The sequence below is a fragment of the Pogoniulus pusillus genome, chromosome 18 (assembly GCF_015220805.1).
Source record: "Pogoniulus pusillus isolate bPogPus1 chromosome 18, bPogPus1.pri, whole genome shotgun sequence".
NCBI lineage: Eukaryota > Metazoa > Chordata > Aves > Piciformes > Lybiidae > Pogoniulus > Pogoniulus pusillus.
Window position 1 is genome coordinate 11,601,634 of NC_087281.1, and position 21,378 is coordinate 11,623,011.

Here is a 21,378-nt window from a genome sequence, read left to right on the forward strand (position 1 = left end):
CCTAGAATATCTAAAACTCCAGTTATCTCTGCTTGGATTATCTAATAGAATTAATTGCATTTCAAAAAAATCTTAAGATATGCTTCTGTGATGGAGCAATACTGTCCTGCTGTGGGATATGTGAAAATTGCTATGTGCAGCATTAAAGAATTGATGTTGGTTTTGTTTGAGAAGATTTCTTGGAGCTCAAATCTATTAACAGAGAAGAATAGAAATAGTGATATCTGGTGGAAAACAACACTGAGAACTTGAGTTCTTTTTAATAGTGGTTAAAGTTTATACAGTAGGTAAAATTATGAAGTCTGACATTTGGAAGTAAAATTAAAAGAGTGCAGCTTGTACTTGGTGTGATTTAGCAACTATTTCTTTGATACCAGCACTTAACATCCTCAAAACTTGGACTGGTGGGTAGGATGATTGGGGTTTTGAAACATGCTGTCATTATTTTACTGGATGGCAAATTATCTCTGCAAACGTGTTTGTTGTTTGCTTCCAGCTACTAATTATTTATGATCAGACACTTGAATGCAAATCTCATCTAGCTTCCATTCAATATGAATTAGAGCTTTGTACATGCTGCTGAGAAGAAGAGATTTTAATTTTTAGGAGTATAGGCATTTAGCTAGGACTAATGTGCATGCATTTTACTAGTGGATGAAATGGCACAAAGTCAATTACTGGGTGATATGTTAGCTTTTTAAGTCCTCTTTCATTACATGCCAATATGTTCAGTATTTTCCACAAGAGGGGAAAAATAAAAGAAAACACAACAAAACTTAAGTTGGTGTTTTCCTGAAACACAAAATAGCTTTCAGCCTGTAAAAGAGAAGGCTTCAAGGAGACCTTCCAGTATCTGAAGGGGGCCTACAGTAAGGCTGGGGAGGGACTATTTACAAGGTCCTTAATGATAGGTTGAAGAGTAATTGGTTTAAACTGGCAGAGGGGGGATTCAAACTGGATGTTAAGAAGCTGTTTACAGTGAGGGTGTTGAAACACTGGCACAGGTTGCGGCTGCCTCTCCCTGGAGGTGTTCAAGGCCACGTTGGATGAGCCCTTGAGCAACCTGTTCTAGTGGGAAGAGTCCCAGCCTATGGCAGGGGTTTGGAACTGGATGATCTTTGAGATCCCTTCCAACCTAAACCATTCTGATTTCATTGTTTTGAACTATAATCTAGGTAGAGTTTGTGGGGTGCATGTTGGGAAGTCAAAGACTTAACTGGTATGATGTCAAAGGAGGAGTATAAGGTGTATGTGTTTCATTTTTCTCTACACCAGTGGTGTTTCTCACTAAATTTCTTCTCTTATTAGTCATCTGATTGTTTTTCATTTTTCTTTTGTCATGAAACAATTTTCAGTGAAGGTGGTCAGTTTGCACCACTTTGGAGATGCTCTTGCCTATTGAACAAAGGCAAACTTTCATGTATTGCTGATTTCAGGGATAGCATTTATTCTGGAATATCTGTGGATATAAGGAATGGTATCTAAAAGGGCAGTAATAAAGCTAAAGAAAAAAATCTTTAGGAGTTAAGGAAATGAAGAGCATGGCAAATATAATCAGTTAACTGAGGTCTTACTGAAGACTTGAGCCTTGCTTGCTAATGCTACGCAAGGTGATTATACGAACCTTAGTGACAACTGCTGCTCTGGAAAGCTTTGAACTCGGAGCCCTAGGAATAAGAAAATAACTCTTACATTTCAATCTTTGGTAAAATACAACTGGTTACAATAGTGAGAAAGGAAGAAGGGAAGATTTTTTAAAATTTTGGTTTTTCCATTAAAAAAAAAATCAACTGCAGTACCAAGCCAACAAGAAATAAAGACAATAAATTTTGACTTCAGCTAAGTGAAATGGGATTAAAATAATGTAGGCTAAATGAAAAGAATGTAACTTTCAATATATAAGGTTGGGGAAAACCTACCTTTCAGAAAAAATATTTTCTTTACCTGTTATCTAAAATACTGTCTTATTTTGAAAATACCTAATACATTTTCCCATATAGGGAGTCTTAAGTAATTGTTCATATACTTTGCTCCAGAGCCCCAAGTGGTACATCAGAAAGTCTGAAAGAGTTGCTTGGCTTAGTGTTCTTTTAGGTGTGATACACATATGGTAAGAGAGTTTTCTAGAGCCTAGTTCCTCAAGTCCCTCCAATCCACATCTGCTTACTTGTAGCCAGAATTAGCCAAATAGAATTTGCTTCTGTTTGCAGCTATTCTCTCACTTGCAGCTGTTCTACTTGCCTGACAGTTGGGTATTTCTAGACAGGCCCTTTTTTCTAATACGTTATTCTTGCTGTGTGTAATAATGAAAATAGTCTCAGAATCTGTAATTAGGCCTAGGCCCATGCTTTGCTCTTTCTGGTATCAGTAAGTACTGTAACAGTTCTGCAGCAGATGTTCAAGCAAGCACTTCTATAAATCTCCATAGCAAAAGTCTTAACTGAATCTACCCAATTGTAGTTTTTGCTCCATTCCATCTAGTCTTGTCACTACCTGACTCCCTAAAAAGTCCCTCACCAGCTTTCTTGTAGGCCTCCTTAAGATACTGGAATGCCACAATAAGGTCTCCTTGGGGCTCTTCTGGATAGCCTCAACTCTCTCAGTCTGTCTCCATAGGAGGGGTGGTCCAGCCCTCTAATCAATTCTTTTGGTCCTTCTTTGGACATTGATATCTTTCCTGTAATAGGGGCTCCAGAACTGGACCCTAGTACTCAAGGTGGAGGTCTCATCCCAGTGGAGTAGAGGGAAAGAATCACCTCCCTTGACCTGCTGGCTACGCTTCTCTTGATGCAGCCAAGGATACAATTGGTTTTCTGAGTTGCAGGTGCACTCTGACAGCTCATGTTGGGCTTCTCATCCACCAGCATCCTCAAGTCCTTTTCTTTAGGGCTGGTCTCAAGCCAGTCTCTGCCCAGACTTAGTGCTTGGGGTTGCCCTGATCCAGACGTGGACCGTTCCACCTATGGCTAAATTATGCAAGACTTTGAAATGGTGCTAAATCAATTTCTGCACTGCACTGATAAAACCATTACACCTTAAATTGTATTTCATTGGACAGAAAAAGAATTTTGACCAGGAAGAAAAGGCAAAGCAAGCATCACATTGAGGAAGTGTGTCAGGTCACTGACATTTTGAATTAGGTTATGGACTCTGATTGGACCTAGGAGTTGGTAGAGATGTTCAACCATCTCGTTTGACATGTGCTCTTGAAATCTTTCTAGTTAAATTACATAAGCTATTAAGTTAAAATTGTGCATTCAGCGAAAGAATTAAATCTCTCTGGTTTTGTAGTTTTAGTGAAAATAAAGATTAAGAAGTGCTTACTGTATAGGGAAGGATCTCAGAACTGTATGGCCCAATTTTTCACTAGAAGACCAAACCTGGATAAGTTTGCTACAACCAGAAGAACCTCCATTTAAAATGGCAATGCATAATAGGCACATATGTCTTCAGAACTCTTTTCACCATATTCTACTTTCATGTGACTCTTGCCTTGTCCTCTGTTACACTATTTAATAATATATAAATATATATCTCAATGTACTAATGTGAATAATTGAGCAAGAAATTATTGTGAAGTATTTTAATGACATGTGTTCCTATGTGAATAAATGGGGGGGGGGAGGGAAGAGGGTTGGTGTTCCCTGCTGAAATTCAAGACCTGACAGAAGAACTGGTTTGGGTGAGTTTAGTGTACAGGAATATATCTATCAACAGATGTCAAGTTAATTCAGTAGGTAAATAGATTTAAGCACGTAATTGTGACATCCACTGTCAGCAGACCTCAAGATACCAGTTGCCATTTGATTTAATCTACCATAAAAACAATGAAAATAGTTCTGCTTGATGCTGAGAGCTTAGAACCTTCTTTCATCCAGATTGCCTTTTCTTTAAGAGTCTACATCATAAAACTGAGTCTTACTGATTTTATGCTGGAGATAAACTCTAGGGAGAAGATGCTTTCTTGATCTGTCATATCAGGATTTGCGGGGGGGGGAGGGGTTATGTGTAATTTAATTATGACTATATATAGCATCTGAACTTACCTACAAAGACTTTTTTTAATTCTGTTAAGAAAAGAGTGGAGGTGATTGGAACAAAATTTAAATGATTGTGGATGTGGCCTACAAATTGTATTAGATAACAGTTATCTGACTGAGTAGTAGTTCGTCAGCGGTGTAGTAGCTTTTATTAAAGTAACTGTGTACAACTGAGAAAAGAAGGGAAAGACTGAACAGCTTTTAGGCACTCAAGCCCTATAATTACAAGGACATTTTCCTGAATATTGAGTGTCCTATTAGTCTAATAAAAGCATTACTTCTCCATATGAGACTGGACTCTGATATAGCTATTAGTGAAGTTAGATTTGGTTTCTGTGCATAGGTGCACGTGTCTGTGTGGGTTAAGTTTAAAAAAGGGTGCTTACTAGTTCAGTGCATATTCAATACAGCCCTCCTAAGAGAAAGCAAAGGAGTGTGTTTCAAAGGAGTATATTTGGTAAGGGAGATAACTGCTGAAAATTTTCCTTTCAGAAATGGAGAGAGTCATGTGTTTGGAAAGTGGGATACAGGCAAGAGTTTTGTATCCTCTCTTAGCTCCAGGCTGTTTGAATTTGCAGGGAAGATACAACTGAATTTTGTAATTTTTTTTTCATTCATCATACAACATAAAACCACATTACAATGCAAAGAAAAAGTATTAAGTCTTTTCAGCCTAGAACAGTCTTGGGGAATTGGTTTTGGAAAGAGTTTCTTTTGCATTTTTGATGTGAGCTTTTCTTCCGGTGCGACTGTTGTGAAATTATCTTACTGTTTAATGATTATTTTAATGGCAATACTTTACAGCATAATTTATCTTGTAAATCTTACTGGTAAACTTCTGCCTAACATAAAGCAGCATATACTTCTGTTTCAAGTGAAATACATAAAGTCATGAGATATTAAGCGTGTTGACCAAGTCAGTAAATCACGCAACTGACAGAAGCTTTGAGGCAAACCTGCGCTTCAAAGGGGGGAAAAAAAAACCAAACCAACAGTAAAATTTTTGCAAGTGGAGACTGTAACCTTTGTATTTTCTCATTGTAAACTACTGCTGCTTTTTCTGTAAAAAATAACCTAGTGGAAGTAGGCTAGTTGGTACCTTGGGTGATTGAAGGATAGGTTAGCTTGAATTCTAAGCAATCCCAGCAGGAGAGTTAGGGAGGGCAAATAGTTACTCTTGGCCCCCAAAATTGTGCAAGTGTCCAGGTGTTTCAGATGAGCTTCTCATTAAAGAAAACAGTTTTATGGGGATTGGGCTATGTTTAATCATTTATTTCTGGGCACAACTGCAAACAAGAACCTAAAGTAATTACTCATTTTTTGAGAGAATTCCCATCTTAGTTGTAAGCAGTTTGCAAATGTTCTTTTTGTTTAGCAATAGTAAGTTGAAAGAGTATATCTCTCTGTGCCATTATCAAAGAAACTACTCTTGAAATCCACTAAAACTAAGCTTCTTTCAAGGTGGAAAATAAACTTGTATAAAAAGTGTTACATCCATTGCCTACCATATATAAATGTGTCAGCTCTAATGTCATCCTGATAGTGACCTTAAAATCTGAGCTGAAGAAAAGTAATGAGTTTTGTTTCATAGTGGATATGACTGCAATGGGAGGGATGCTTTTTCATACACAGATGACTTAGATCCTGTAGTCTGTAAAACTTGGCATCTTTTACAAACTCTCAGGTTTGCTTCATAGTTCATACATTCAGAATGAGGCTTGGGGCAGTGTGGCTGGGGAGCTGCCTGGCAGAAAGGGACCTGGGGGTTGTAATAGGCAACTGAATGTGAGCCAGCAGTGTGCCCAGTGGCATCCTGGCTTGTATTAGAAATGCTGTGTCCAGCAGGAGTAGGGAGGTGATTGTCCCCTTGTGCTCAGCTTTGATGAGGCCACACCTCGAATATTGTGTTCAGTTTTGGGCACTGCAATACAAGAGAATTGTGGAGTTGCCAGAGAGGGTCCAGAGGAAGGCAGCAAAGCTAGAAAAGAGCCTGGAGAATAAATCTGATAAGAAGTGATTGAAGGAGCTGGGGATGGTTAGTTTGAAGAAGAGAAGGGAGACCTCATTGCTGTCTACAACTACCTGAAGGGACATGATGGAGAGGCTGCTGCTGGTCTCTTTTCACATGTAATTGGAGACAGAACAAGGGGAAATGGCCTCAAGCTGAGACTCGGGAGGTTTAGATTGGATATTGGGAAAAAGTTTTTCATGGAGAGAGTGACCAGGGACTGGAATAAGCTGCCCTGGGAGATGGTGGAGTCACGCACCCTGGATGTGTTTAGGGGTCGTTTGGAGGTGGTGCTTGGAGCTATGGTTTAAGTTGAATCTTTTTGAGTAGGGTTGTAGGGTGGACTTGGTGATGCTGAGGGGCTTTGCCAACCTGAATGTTTCTGTGATGCTGTGAATAATCACAACAGTCTTTGGTGTCTTCTGTATATCTTCACTTACCTACTGCTCTAAAGAAACACACTGAGGTGGTTTACTCATTTCATACATGTGGACACAAATAAAAGATAAGTTTTAAAAATCTTACAGTAATTGCTTTAATCTGTAATTTTAAAAGAACCACAAACCCTAATGCATTACTTTTTGAAGATAAGGAATAATTAGAGACAAAACTGTAAGAGTATTAAATACCTCATCCATCACTTAGATGGCTATATAAGCTACAGAAACTTTGCATATTCTTTTAGCTTCTTCGTTAAGCAGTGCACCTACTGCATAGTAGATGTGAGGACGTCTGTTGAAAGTTTTAACACGGGAAGGCTCAAGTATAGCATACAGGGTTTATGTTGTAAAAACCTTTGTTCAGGTAAGCTGCCACGTGAGAATATCCCAGCCTGCATGGAAGTTGTGAACGTTTTTGTGGAATCAGGGAAAAGTCTGTCTTTAAGAACTTCCCATCAAATGCTCTGTTTTCACTGGTGACATATATCAGTTCTTATAGCTGTTTGTTTAAGGCTGTCTGTTTGAAGAAGCAACACATTTTTTTGCAAGACATTGGTTTGGCATCTAAATCTCAGTAGCTGGTTCTGGTACTGGTAACATAAGTCTGTTATGGCGGCTGATGTAACGCATCATGAAACATTCTTCTTCCTTCAGCAGCATTAGCTGTCTCTTACTGTTACGGGTTTTTTCAGCTGCAAAAAGAGGAATGAGTGAATCTACCTGTCCAGAAAATATAATCAGAAAGTGCAGCATGTGCATGGCGTTTGTGAAATTTGGATGGTTCTTTCCAGTGTGTTCTGATTGGTGGCTATAGTTGAACTGTCCCTCTAAGAAAAGGTTGACCTTTGGAAGAAAATGTGAGAGAGAAATATAAAACAAGAAGGACAGAGCAGGTAGAATAGGTGCATGATTCCCAGTAAGTTGTACTGCGAAAGGCTAGAATAATGCATCTGGGATATGTAGGAATTATTTCACCAGATTCTGTATGGTAGCAGTTTGTGGAGGTGCAGTATTGGAAGGTTAAAAGAAAAGAGGCATCTATCTCATGTCACTTACTTGCCAAAAAAAATACTACTCCTGGATTTTAACTCACTGTGCATCCTAAGTCAGCTATGGCAAAAATGGTACTGTTTGGGGACATTTTCAACTTGGTTTCTTTGAGACCTGCTTTTGGACAGTACCATAGGGTTTTTGGACTTTGTCAGGTTTTTATGGTCTTTCTCTGAAGCTTTATGTTCAAAGAGGACAAGGTTACTTCAGTCAAGTAGAGAGAAGTAAATATTTTTTCATTTGTCTTCTGTAAGCTACTTTCTTTGTGAAGATTTTTTTTTTTTAAGCAAAATTGCAGTCTATTGGCTGTAACACAAAAGTAAGCAAAACTCAAGTATTTCTATCGTCTGATCTTCTGGGAAAATACTGAATAGGTTTCTCTCTGACAGGTCAGTGTTTTTCCAGGAAATCTGTCTTTCAGCTGTAGAAATTAGCTCAAATTAAAATGTTAGTATGTGTGCGTATATATATTTTTTTTCTCCTTCTGACAATTGAACCCCTTAAAGGTTACCTCTCTGGTTCCAGGAAAGAGAACTGTGATGGTTTGGGTGTTCCCTGCCCCCCCACCCTTTAGAAATCACCCAGACTAGACTCAGCCAGCTCTGGAAATATGAATGAAGCTTATATTTACAGCTAGCACAATATACAAGCAGATGTTTACAGTGTATACAGTTACAGACAGAAATAGACAAGGTAAAAGGGAATACAGAAACACAACAGCCCTCCCAGAAACCTGAGTCCCCAGGAGGGGCTCTCAACCACCCCTTCACCTTCCCCCTACCCCTCTCAACCTTACCCCAGTCCCAAGGAAGAATAAAGGTTTGGCCAAAGGTTAAGAAGCAAAGTGGGTTAGCCCAAAATGGAGGGTGAGGTTAGAGAGTAAGATGTTGCTCAGCCAGCAGCCCCAGCAAGAGTGATGGCGAGAGTGTTATCTAATGTTTTTATTTCTTCTTCCTATACATCCCAGCAAGCCTGTGAGCAAAGTAGACATCACCTTTGTTTTCTTTGTACAGCCTGTAATCTAGTCCTTCTCACCAAAACATTCTAGCCTGCTTCAAACTAGCACAAGAACAAATCAAATGCTTTCAGTGTCTTGGAATTGTTTCATTCACATGATTTTTGTGTGCTGCTTGGCAAAAGATCTTCTAAAGATGCAGTTGTCCTTGCTGTGTGTTAAGTATAGAATCATTGGGTTAGTATAGGGTTGGTTATTTGGGCCTCAGAAAGATACTCTTTTACAAGCATGGTTAAGGAGAGTGTAGCAATCTAGAAGAGCCTTAGGTTTGACACCATAGCATTGTTTTATATTCTTAATAGAATGTAAAATCCAGAAAACCTTCGTGCTTAGTTTGTGCTGTATAAATTGAGAGTCTCAGTAGTAATTTAATTCTTTAAAGCAGTAAATGTCTTTGGAAAAAAAAAAACACACACAAACCCCCACAAAACAAAACACACAAAGCAACCCAAAATCCCCAAAGCACCGAGACTCAATAATAGATTATCTTTTCTGTTGTTTTTAGCCTATTTAAACAACAAAGATCAAAACTGTAAATAGGCATTTGGAAGCATAATTAGAGTAGCTGGGTTTTTTCCTTTTTATTTTTATTTGTTCTGCATTTCAGTCTGTGGTACTGTAGAAAGTCTGCTAAATGCAATGTTTAAAATTCTCTAAGATGTTAAGGGATAAGCTACAAATATGGACTATCAGGCAAGCCCTGGAGCTTTAGTTAATCTGACCTAGATGTTCTTTTGATGATTGAGACCTGCAGTATGTGAAAACACTTCTCAATTTCAAAATGAAACACAAGGATATCTGTTGTATAACTCAGCTGTCCTTGTAGTGACAGCCACGTCAATAATCATTCTGAACAGGAGAGGATTTGCTATAAAAAGTTTGTAGCTTTGGAGCTGTTGAGTTCATTGGCATTCGGATCAGCAGTGATATTGGAAGTTGTAAGTGAATTCAGCATTTGAATGTTACCATGTCCTAAAGAGGATTAGCTACAAATGCAGGCAGCATACTTTTTTCTTTTTCATTTTCAAGAGCCTGTTGTGTAAGATGTTAATTCTTGACTTAGTTTTCAGCATCTTTTATGTGAAATTGCTTGGTAGCTTTTTAAAAGGCACTAAATAGGTACCCATAAACATAAATAATGGTGAGAAAAAAATAATTGGCAAAACCTCAAGTACCTGGAAAGCAAAACTGTTTCTGTATATCACTTTTGAATAAATGAGAAGCTGCTATTCCATTGTAGCTTCTTGGGTTGAGATTATTTATAGTACAGTTAAATACATGGAGAAGATGTTCTGCGTTGAAAACCCGGGGCTAATGCTCTGTATTTTTCAAAACCTTACAGTGGTTGCATAAACCATTTTGAGTGATTGGTAGGATTATATGGCCTAACATTAACAATTGATGTGTTTAGCAAATTTGAAGTTTTGTCTGAAGTTTTACATGCTGGTTTTCAGGAAGATGTAGTGCTAATAATTCTGCACTTGGAACTTGGAGAATACAGGTAAAGGAAATGGTCTGTGTTAAAAAGACAGAAGTTAAATTGTTTCCTCTGTTTTGGAACTGAAAGTCCCTGCTTCTCACAGCTTTTTGTTCAGATGACCTCTTTCATGTGAAGTAGGGTTCAAATTTTGGAAGTTGCAGTTCACAGTCAAACAGTAGAGATTTCCTATAATATTAATAGCTGAAAACCTTCAAGAGTAAGAACACTGAGTTCTTGCAGTCTTGGAGCTATATCATGTAAATTGGGGCATGTGAAATGAGAGCGGAGTCCTCTCTAAATGATCCTTGTGCTAAAACAAAAGAGTAGTAAGAAGTAAATCCAAGTAGTCTGTAGGAAGGAAGGAGAAGGGATGAAAATTATGGATGTTTTGTACACAGTGAGGTGTTTTAGCATTTTTCTTTTATTAGATATCTTGAACATAAATAGTGGCATGCTTGTAATGTTTCTGTAAGAACTTAAAGACTTTTCATATATTAAAAAAATAAAGTGAAGGAAGTGGTATTTTGACTGTGGTCTGGGATGCTGATAAGCTACAATATGACAGTCTCTGTCTGATGGAGTTTCCAAGGATTGAAGCCTTTTTGAAAATCACAGAATCAGTCAGGATTGGAAGGGACCACAAGGATCATCCAGTTCCAGCCTCCCTGCCAGGGGCAGGGACACCTCAAACTAGATCAGGCTGTCCAGACCCTCATCCAGCCTGGCCTTAAACACCTTGAAGAATGGAGCTTCCATTGCCTCCCTGGGCAACCTGTTCCAGGCTGTCACCACCCTCATGTTGAAGAACTTGTTCCTAACATCCAGTCTGAATCTACCCATTTCTAGCTTTGTTCCATTCCCCCTAATCCTATCACTACCTGACATTCTAAAAAGTCCCTCCCCAGCTTTCTTGTAGCCTCCTTAAGATAGTGAAAGGCCACAATAAGGTCACCTTGTAGCCTTCTCCTCTCCAGACTGAACAACCCCAGCTCCCTCAGCCTCTCCTCACAGCAGAGATGTGTATGCTGTAGTTGTAGTTCATTCAAAATGGCAAAGGAATATGTTAAAAAACGGCTTATCAAACCTGGAAAAAATAATAGCAGGGAAGAACTGTGGCTTATTGACTATTACACACAAGTTCCTCCATGTATACACACTGAGGAGTAAGTCTTTGTTCAGGAATGAGAATTGCCCTGCAGTGAGCGTACTTGGCATCTCCATTGTCAGTACGTTTCAGTTGTAACAGTTAGTGCTCTGTAAATGCCTGTATCTAAAATGCTGTTGAGTTTATGTAGTAGTAGTTACATGAAAACAACTAATGTTAGCCGGGAAGGGATACCCAATTATGGTGTGGTAGTTGAGAAGCATGTTCTTCTAGTTGCAAAGGCATTGCAGTGGTGTCAAATACAGTCGTTTCATTATGAAGACAGTTTGGAAGCATTTGCTGTTAATTCTTTCTGATGAGTAATACAGATGATCAGTATAGGTAGTAGCTGTTACATATGGGTAGCTAGCAGCTACTACTGCTGTGATAGGAATTATTTAATATTTGGGTTCATCTGAAAGTTATTTCAAGTCAGCACTCTCAGAAATGTTCAACCCCAAAGGAAAACGTCTTGAATAAAATTACTGCTATTTTGAAGTCTTTCAAATGCAACCTAACTTGGGTGTTTGTGAACTTGTAGTCTCTTTCAGATTTCAGCAAATAAGGAAAAGCTGTGAATTTTTATTATGAGTACTTTTCCTTGAAATGTGAAGTAATGTGCTGCTTCTTGTGGAAATATTTTACAGACTCCTGGCTTGAGAGCACATTCTGGAAGGCTGCAGTGGTTTGCAAGAAGGTGTATATCAAATAATCAGGTATGTGGCTTGTATGATGTCTTCTATGTAACTGTCACTGCATTTTGATCTCTTCACCCAGTCACCTCGCTGTGCCAGGGCAAGTTTAGGCTGGACATTAGGAAGAAGTTCTACAGGGAAAGAGTGATAGGCATTGGAATGGTGTGATAGTTTGGGTGTTACCTGCCCCCCCACTCTTGTGAAAGCACCTAGACTAGACTCAGCCAAGCTGGAAATAAAGCTCTCCTGATTCTCTTGCATATTCCTTCATAACTTCCCTGATCTCTTTGAGGGGATCATTGGAATCCTGGATATCATCCTCCTCCTCCTCTTCCTCTGGTTATTTTGGTTGTCCTTGGCCTAAAACCAGAACTTTCCTAAGATCACTCTTAGCCATCCTCCTTCTTGGCAGACAATCTCACATAGCTTTTCTTTTTAAAGTATTGAGATCTGAGTATATTGGTCAGATCTCTGAGGTTGTATTTCTCCTCGTCTTCCTCTTGTGCACCAGAGGCCCCCTCTCTTGAATCACTCTTTACCAAATGTTTTGTCTTAGCCTATGCCTTTGCTGGGGCCAGAAAGTCTTTGGAAGTGCCTTCTTGTGGGCCTGAATTATTTAGGGTCTGACCTGATGCCTGTGAATTCGAATCTGGTTTAGGGTTATAGACTGCTGCATTTGACTTAGGCGAAGAGACAGCAGAGACTTGAACAGCTGGAGCTGTTCTTTGGCTGCCTGCCATGTTACTGTCAACAGCCGAGACTTTGGCAGTTGTTCCAGTACCCTGCAGGAGAAGGTGCAGCAGTGGACATGGCAGCCCCCTCTCCTTCTCCCTCTGCAAACAGACATTGTTTTCATTTTCTACAGACCTTATATCTAACTCTGTTTGGGAGGAAACTTGTCTCTTTAAGGAAAAAAAAAGTGCCCACATTTGAATTTCTATTGCACAATGCCAACATTAGAGCTGCCCGGCGTGGGTGGTGAGTTACCATCCCTGGAGGTGTTTAAGAGGAGGCTGGATGAGGCATTTAGTGCCATGGTTTAGTTAATTAGAAGGGTTAGGTGAAGGTTTGACTCAATGATCCTAGAGGTCTTTTCCAACCTGGTTAATTCTGTGATTCTAAGAAAAACTGTCTTGAAAGATTCCTTGATGATTTTTATGTTTAAGAAAAGATGTGTGCCTGACGAGGTGAACTTACTGCTCTGTGTAAATGCTGGTGTGTGTTTAACCAGTGGAATGCACAGAGCATGGCAGTGCACACATGTAGCAAAGTGCTTGGCTACAGTATAACAACGTTCTTCCTTCTTTTGAAAGATGGACACTCTGGAACACTTGGTAGAACTAACTCAAAATCTGTTTGAATGTGATAGAGATGAGATGTACTACTATATGCTTCAACTGTGTGGTAAGTGAGTTTGTGATCTTTCTCATGTTGTCAGGCTGGAGACAGGGAATAACCCTGAACTGGAGAGTTTTACCCTGATATGTAATTAGCCTGGATAGTTTCTGAAGTTCCCAAGTGTTGTGTGTTTTGCTTGTGGGTTTTGGGTTTTTATTGCCTGGAGACCTGAGCACATACATAGAAATTACACAGTTCTGATCTTCCAGTTCATGCTATTGCCTTGTGTCCTGATATTGACAGTTTACTCTGTTTCACATTTTAATATCCTTAAAGGGGAAAAACTGCTTATTTGTTATATCTTTGTAATTGATAAAGCTGCATCCCAGAGATGCTTGCTTGTTTGTTTGCTTGCTTTAAATTTTCACCTGCTTCCATCTGCACTTTGCACCAATTAGAGGAATGAACAAGTTTTCAAAATTGAAAGTTCATTTTATGCTACAGCCTCAGTGTGAGATTTTTTCATAGCATTTTTTATGTCTTATTTTATGTATTTTTCAAGATGTGCTGAATCGTATTTCACATGATAAAAATTCTGGAAGCTTCAGTTCCTGTTAAGATCTTGAGAAAAAACATTTTATGTTAAGACTGGATATGGAACACTAAATATTAAATCGTGACATAAAAAGAAATCATTATAGGCATTAATTGCTCTGTACTTGGCAAATGTACATATATGTATGTATGCATATATATGAGCCATTACACCAGTTTGATAAGTTTGCCCTTGGGAAAAGTTGCACTTGAACTTGAAGTAATTTTAGGCCATTCCCTGTGTATCTTTTTTTGTTTACTAGGGGTAGTGATGATTTAATGTGAACTAAAATACCGTTCAAATCCTGGTTTTATTTTTGTACATTAATAAAAGAGATTTCTCCATCGTTGCACTTATCACAAGCAGATGAGTACTTCACACCAAAAAAAATTACCAGAGACCCCTTGGGAACTTTACTACTTTACACTTACTGTACAGCCTTAGAAACCTTCAAAATCAAACCATGGCATTATCCAGTTCTGGCTTTGCACATACTGGTTCACTATCAAAAATCAAGTGGGCCTTAAACACAATCTTGTCTCAACAGACAGGGAGCCTTCCTATTTGTCCCCTCAAGCTTTGGCAGTGACTAAGTCTGACATTGTGCCTGCTAGGAGGAGAATCTAGGAAGATAGAATTTATCAAATTCTGTCATCAAAAATCTTCAGTCTTCTTTCAGAAGACAAAACCAATTCCATCTATTCAAAGAAGTGGAAAACATTTGTGAGTTTCTGTCACTGTAAAAAAAACCATGCATGCTGCTGCTTTCAACCATTCTAGGCTATCTATCAAAGCTACCTCATGCACAAATACAGTAGAGTCATCATGCACCTAAGCTCTTAACTTCAGACCTATTTTAAGCATATAAAAAACCCCAGTCTACTGGCTAGTCCAAGTCGTGATCAGAAATGTTGAAAACAGTGCATTTGGCTTCTTTAGAGTCACAGAATAATTCATGCTTGAGAGAACATCAGGAGTTTTAAGCCTGCCCCTTTCCCAGAACTGGGACAGCCTCAAAGTTATATCGCACCATGATCTTTTCTCGTGCAGTTTTGAGTGCTGAGGGTGGAGATGGACCAGCCTCCCTGGGCAACCTGTTCCAGGGTTAGCCCATCCTCAGATACTCCATTGCTGTGACATTTAACCATCACCTTTCGCAGTCCTTGACTGTGCTCTTGCAAGGAGAGACTGCCTCGCTCTTCTCCATAATGACTGGCTAGGTAATTGAGAACAGCAGTTAGGTCCCATTTTATCCTGCTTTTCTCCAGGCTCCTCAAAATTCATCTTTGACTTCCTCTTATCTACTTCAGTCTAATGTCTGTCTTGATTGCTGAATTTGCTTTAGTTGCTACTACGTCTTTACACTTGTGGAGCCCAAAACTGTACGCAGTCCTCTAGTGTCAAACCTAAGGACAAATATATGAAAAGATAATGAGACATTCTCTGTCCTACTATTAACCACCATAAGACTCTACTTTAAAGTGGTACCTGCAGTATTTAGTCCTTAAACCAATCCTTTTATTTGCTTTGCTACTCAGCAAGTTTGCTGCCTCTCTCAAAAAGCTGAAGTAATGACAGCCTTGTTGAAAGTGGACTTGTATCTTTATGCATGTGCTTTCCTAAAGCCATGCTGCTCTCAGAGACAAGATAACATTTCCATATTGCATTGTAATATTGTCTGGAAAGCAGTACACACACCAACTTCAGAACTGTTCTAGGGAATACCCAGGTGTGTTGTGCAACTTCCATGTGGCTGGTCCAGTGTTTTCCCGTGTTAAAACATAAGTCTCGTGGAATCCAAACTACAGAGCATTTGCATTTCTTAACTGAGGAGTGGAAAAATAGCTAAAGAGCTGCAGTTGCAGGCTGAGATGTTGCCATGTAAACAATTCATTCTATCATCTGCATTCTGCTTCTGCCTGTTTACTTTGCATCTCCATTTCTGGAATTGTGAATTAAACTGTGGAATGGACAGATGACAGTTTAGCAGATGTTTGGGTTAGCTGTGAAAAGGCTCTATGACCAGAATTCAGTGCTCTTCAAGTGTTCCGTTTTCTTTGACAGAAATCAGGATTTTTATTTGTTTCCAGTAGTGCATATGTACATTTCTGTTCTTGATGAAAACACTGAGTTATTCTGTGAATTTGGTGGCAATTTATTATGTTTTTTCAGAAAACTTATTTGTCTTCAGGTATACATTACCTTTTCTTATCAAAATGGAGGCCTGAAGGCTGAAATGCTATTTTCATCTGCAAGTAGTAAATTTCTGGGATGTACTGTACATGCTTTAACTCAGTAGCAGCATAACCAGAGAATTTTGTGTGGGGAATTTCAAAACAGAGGTGGTACTTCAGAGTGTCAGGGTTTCATAATAATTTAGAAATCTGTGCTTGTGTCTACAATGAATAATCTTGATTGTTAAATCTCAGGAGCTGGAGGGAATGATTTCTCATTCCTTTGAAAATTTATACAAAGCTTTTGTGGTTTTTATTGTTGATTTTTTCCCCCTGTTTGCATTGTACAGTATCCTTTGTATTGAAGGTGTTTAGAACTTCTAGGTTGATGATCTTAAGAAGCAGAAGTATATTATTTATTTTTTTTTCAAAGATATCTTTTTGATTCACATTAGATACATATGTGTACTTGGTGCTTTTATCTGAAAATCTGAATCTTGATTTAGAGAACAACGGTGACTGGCAAAAGGCTGAAGCTGTTTGGACTAAAATTCAAGAAGAAAATGTTGTTCCTCGTGAGAAAACACTGATTTTACTTGCTGATATACTTCAGCAAAATGGTCAGGCTGTTCCATTTGAGATACCTAAGGTAATTGGAGTTTAATTTTCCTTGCTATACACATTTTGAATATATTTGTTTCTGTTGAGAAATGTTAACAGATAGTAACTTACATAAGTTTATTTTAAAGGATAAACGTGAGGATACCAGCAGTTTAGGTGCTTCCAATGTGGAAGAAAGAAAAATAAGGATGCTTTGCAAGACAAACAATGCAAAAGGTAAACTGAAACCCAGTTATTTTTTTTTCTCTTCAACATAAATTTTAACTGCAGAGCAACAGATGCTTGCCACTGCATTTTATTGGTTTGCTGCTATGGCTGTAGTTCACCTGCTGAGTTAACACCATGTTTCAGGCTTTCAAACATATCTATTAAACACCAGAAAATAAATTAATGTGCAGGTTTGATGCTAGAATTACTGGTTTAGTGGTTCCTGGAAAATCTAGCTGTTTGGTTACAAGTTTTATGGTGAGAGACATGCTAAGTGTAGTAAGAAGAAATATTAATATAAAATTAAATAGATGTAACATGTTTATGGGAAGGTAATTACCTATTAAAAGATGTTGTTCAGAGATTTTGTATTTGCTTCTACTGTTGAAACCTTAAAAGATCACATATGGTTTCAATGTATACTTCAGGTGCCTGCCTTATTTAAGCTATAGGTTTGGCAAAGAAATTAAATAGATGAGATTAAATGAGGTGGGACTGTGTAGTGGATATAATCGTTGCTGTCTTCTTGACTTTTATACATTTTCCTATTTGTTACGTTGCAAGACTATTTGTTTCTTTTTGAGGGGAGGTTTCAGTGCTTTCTGTAGTGTCTTTAGTTTCTTTGTAACTAAGATTGTCTGTGTTTCTTGGTACAATTTGCAAACTTTTCATCCGGTTGTTCCTCCCCTAAAGAAATACACAGACTGTAGAGAAAAGATGAAAATCTTGTCCCCTCATCTCCCTGCTTCCAAACCCTTCTGCCTGTGGGTGCTGCCTCACAAATAGAATGGTCTCATTGAGACATCACTTTAGATCAGTTCTGCAGTGAAAAATGAATACTCTTCTACACATGAGTGTTTTCCTTTTTATATGAGAAGGAGGCGTGTACTTCTGTACAGATCCTTTGGGCTTCATCTGTATTTAAATCATGGCCAATCTATTTTGGCCTGTCTCATTTCAAAGCAGGGCACAGAGTCAAAACTGGCATTTCTGGACCTTTCAGAGGGGGAAGAAACTCAGTCCATTTTTAGCAATAGCCAAGGTGGAGAGCATTTGAATATTGCAGGAGTCCTTATTGTCTTTGCATATGCTATGACAAATAATTAGGTAGCACATTAGGTTTAAAAACAGTTACTTTTCCTTAGTGAGGAAACAAAGATCACTTTCTTCTCTGTTACCACTATAGGCTGGACACACAGATATTTTATTAAGTTTTGAGTTTTGAAAAGAATCTGCCAAACAGAAAATTGATTTTCAAGAAATTCACAGAATAGATTGGGTTGGAAGGGACCTTAAAGACCATCTAGTTCCAAACCTCCTACCATGGACTCACTAGACTGGGTTACTCAAGACCTCATCAACCTGGCCTTTGAACACCAGCAGGGAAGGGGGGCATCCACAACCTCCCTGGGCAATCTGTTGCAATGTGTCACCACCCTTACTGTAAAAAATCTGCCATCCTCAAGCTTCAATCACTTTGCTCTCTATGACTACAAGCCGTTGTAAAAAGTCCCTTTCTGGCTTTCTTGTAGGCCTCCTCCAGGTACTGGAGGGCCTCTTTTATCTCCAGGCTGAACATCTCTGACTTTCACAGCTTATTGCCATAGGGAAGGTAATCCAAACCTCTAATTATCTTTACAGCTTTCCTCTGCACCCATTCCAGCAGTTCAATGTCTTTATGCTGGGGCCACCAGAACTGGATGCAGTACTCTCGGTGGGGTTTCAAAAGCGCAGAGTTGAGGAGGAGAATTACCTTCCCCATCCTGCTGGTCACACTTCTTTTGATGCCAGAAATGCAGAAAACTTTTCACTGAAATCAAGGCAAAATTCATCAAATCTATTTTGTAATATTGCTTGAAAAGTGTACACAGCTACTGATACACAGGTGATCAAGTGGAGAGCAGGAGGAATGCTTGGACCTTGCAGGGAGACTGATTTAAACCAAAAATATAAACTGTAACTGCTAACAATCTATGGTGATATTTGATACTGAATTTCCCAGTAAATTATTCCTGCATATTTTTTTACTTAAAGAGGGAGAAAAGTGGTCTGGAGCTACTGAGAATTAAGAGGGGGAAAAAAGACAAATGTTGGGAAATGTTTCCTGCCTTGTGTGGAAACTGTTTTCTCAGTCTTAGAAAAACGCCACAACTATGAAAAACGAATTGTCACTTTTATATAACAGTATAGTGTAGTTTTGATGTGAATGTAATAGAGCAGAATGTATTGTTTTATCAACGTCAGCTTTGTATAGGAGAAAGATTTACTTGTTCTAGTTTTGTATCTCATTTCAGGAACTTACCAACTCTGACATGGAGGTGTTTTGAGAATCTGTTTTCTGATGTGCCTGACTTGGGCAAAGTCCTATTTTTGTTTTTATCTTAATTCCTTGGTGCGAGAACTTGACTCCAGGAGATCAAGTTACCCATATCCCAGCCCACTGCAATTGCTGAAACAAATGTGACTGATTTGAGAAATGAGGCTTTCGTGGTAACTTGTCACTTTTTAAACAAATCTTTCTACTTGAAATAGCTAATATAAACCATATGATTTTGCAGCCAAGAACTTTATCTTTTGAATGCTTCAGTAATTTTAGATACCATCTGAAGAAGTAATAACCTGTTAATACCTGTTCAGACTGATATCTCAATTAGAGATTTATCTAGGTATACTTCAAACGTGCATCAATGCAAAATGAAGTTAAGAAAAACATCTGAATAAGATAATCGTTCTGAATTCAGGAATGACATGCACACCAAAATATCCTACAAGAGGAAAGCAAAATAGGTGCAAGGGTTTTTAGTTCTTCATTGAACTAGTCATTACCAAAAAGAGTTAAATCTGCCATTTCTATAAGGAAATACATTTATTTTGTGGTCTGTAATAACTGATGGTAACATGCTTGACATCGTGTCATCTGGTGGCTAGGTCCATTTCTGTGTCAAATCAGTGGAAAGCAATACTCAAAGAATACTGAAGATGTCATTTATCTAGACCTGAGCAAAGCCTTTGACACTGTCCTGCATGACATCCTGATCTCCTAGCTGGTAAAATATGGGTTTGGCAGATGGACTGCTCTGTGAATAAAGAACTGGCTTGATGACTGCACCCAAAAAGTGGCTGTAAATGGAGCCATGTCTGGGTGGAGGCCAGTGACAAGCAGAGTCCCTCAGAGATCAGTCCTGGGACCAGTCTTGTTCACCATCTTTGGTGACATGGACAGTAGCATTGAGTGCGCCCTCAGCAAGTTGACTGCTGACATCAAGCTGTGTGGTGCAGCTGATGGAGGGCAGGGATCCATCCAGAGGGACCTTGACAGGCAGGACAGGTGGGCCCAAGCCAACCTCATGAGGTTCAACAAGACCAAGTGCAAGGTCCTGCATGTGGTTTGGGACAATCCCAGGCACCAATATAGGCTGGGCAGTGACTGATTTGAGAGCAGTCCTGAAGAAAAGGACTTGGGGGTGCTGGTGGGTGAGAAGCTCGCTATGAACTGCCAGCCTGCACTTGCAGCCCAGAAAACAAATCATATCCTGGGCCATATCAAGAGAAGTGTGGCCAGCAGGTCAAGAAAGGTGATTCTCTCCCACTCTACACTGCTTTTGTGAGACCTAATCTCCAGTACTGTGTCCAGTTCTGGAGCCCCTGTTTCAATAGGGATATGGATGTGCTGGAATGCATCCAGAGAAGGACCACAAGGACAATCAGAGGATTGGAGCTCCTCTGCTGTGAAGACAGACTGAGAGAGTTGGGGGTTGATCAATTTGGAGAGGAGAAGGCTTTAAGGAGACCTTAATTTGCTCCTCCAGTATCTAAAGTGGGCCAGTGAGGGACTCTTTACAATGTCAGGTAGTGATAGGATGAGGGGGAATGGATCCAAGCTGGAGGAGTGTAGATTTAGATTAGATATTAGGAAGAAGTTCTTCACCACGAAGCTGGTGAGACAGTGGAACAGGTTGCTTGGGGAGGTGATGGAAGCCCCATCCCTGGATGTTTTTAAGGCCTGAATGGGGCTTTGATCAACCTGATATGCTCATGGCAGGGGGTTTGGAACTAGATGATCATTGGGTCCCTTCCAACCCTGATAATTCTGTGATGTAAAACTGTATGAAATCCTAGTTCAGCCTGAGGACATCAGAGCTTTTGTAGGCCCTTCCAAATTTAAGGAGGTTTTGGCTTTAAAAAAGTGAAATTTACACAGGCTTTTTGCAGTCAGAAAGAGCAAACTTATCACCAGTCAGCATCTGAGGAGGCAAGAGAGTTCATCACATTGCACCAGACTTTAACATAAGTAAATGTAGTGAAGGATTTCAGGACCTTTTTTTATGTTGCCTTGTTGTTTTGTTGTTCTTTTGGAAGGCAGTGCAATCATTATTGTTGCCAGACATCAGTCATATTCTCTTTCTTCCATGGCTGTCTGTTTCTTTTACACATAAGACCCACATGCACAGAAATGGATTTAATTTTTACTGTGATATTTTTATCCTTTTTTCCTGTACATATATATATAAAGAGAGTCCAAAGTAGATTGTGCACAACAGTGGTAATTGTCATTATAAACTCATTGTCTG

At 39.1% G+C, this 21,378-nt stretch overlaps 1 protein-coding gene across 2 annotated transcripts in view; it reads left to right on the top strand.

Moving 5' to 3' along the window:
* The window catches only part of LRPPRC (leucine rich pentatricopeptide repeat containing), a 96,727-nt gene that overhangs the window by 55,033 nt on the left and 20,316 nt on the right, over positions 1 to 21,378 (top strand). For both annotated transcript variants that reach the window (XM_064158399.1, XM_064158398.1), the window contains exons 26-29: positions 11,825 to 11,893; positions 13,186 to 13,276; positions 16,486 to 16,628; positions 16,729 to 16,816. In XM_064158399.1, coding sequence (XP_064014469.1) covers positions 11,825 to 11,893; positions 13,186 to 13,276; positions 16,486 to 16,628; positions 16,729 to 16,816 — 391 coding nt within the window. The remainder of the gene's footprint in view (positions 1 to 11,824; positions 11,894 to 13,185; positions 13,277 to 16,485; positions 16,629 to 16,728; positions 16,817 to 21,378) is intronic.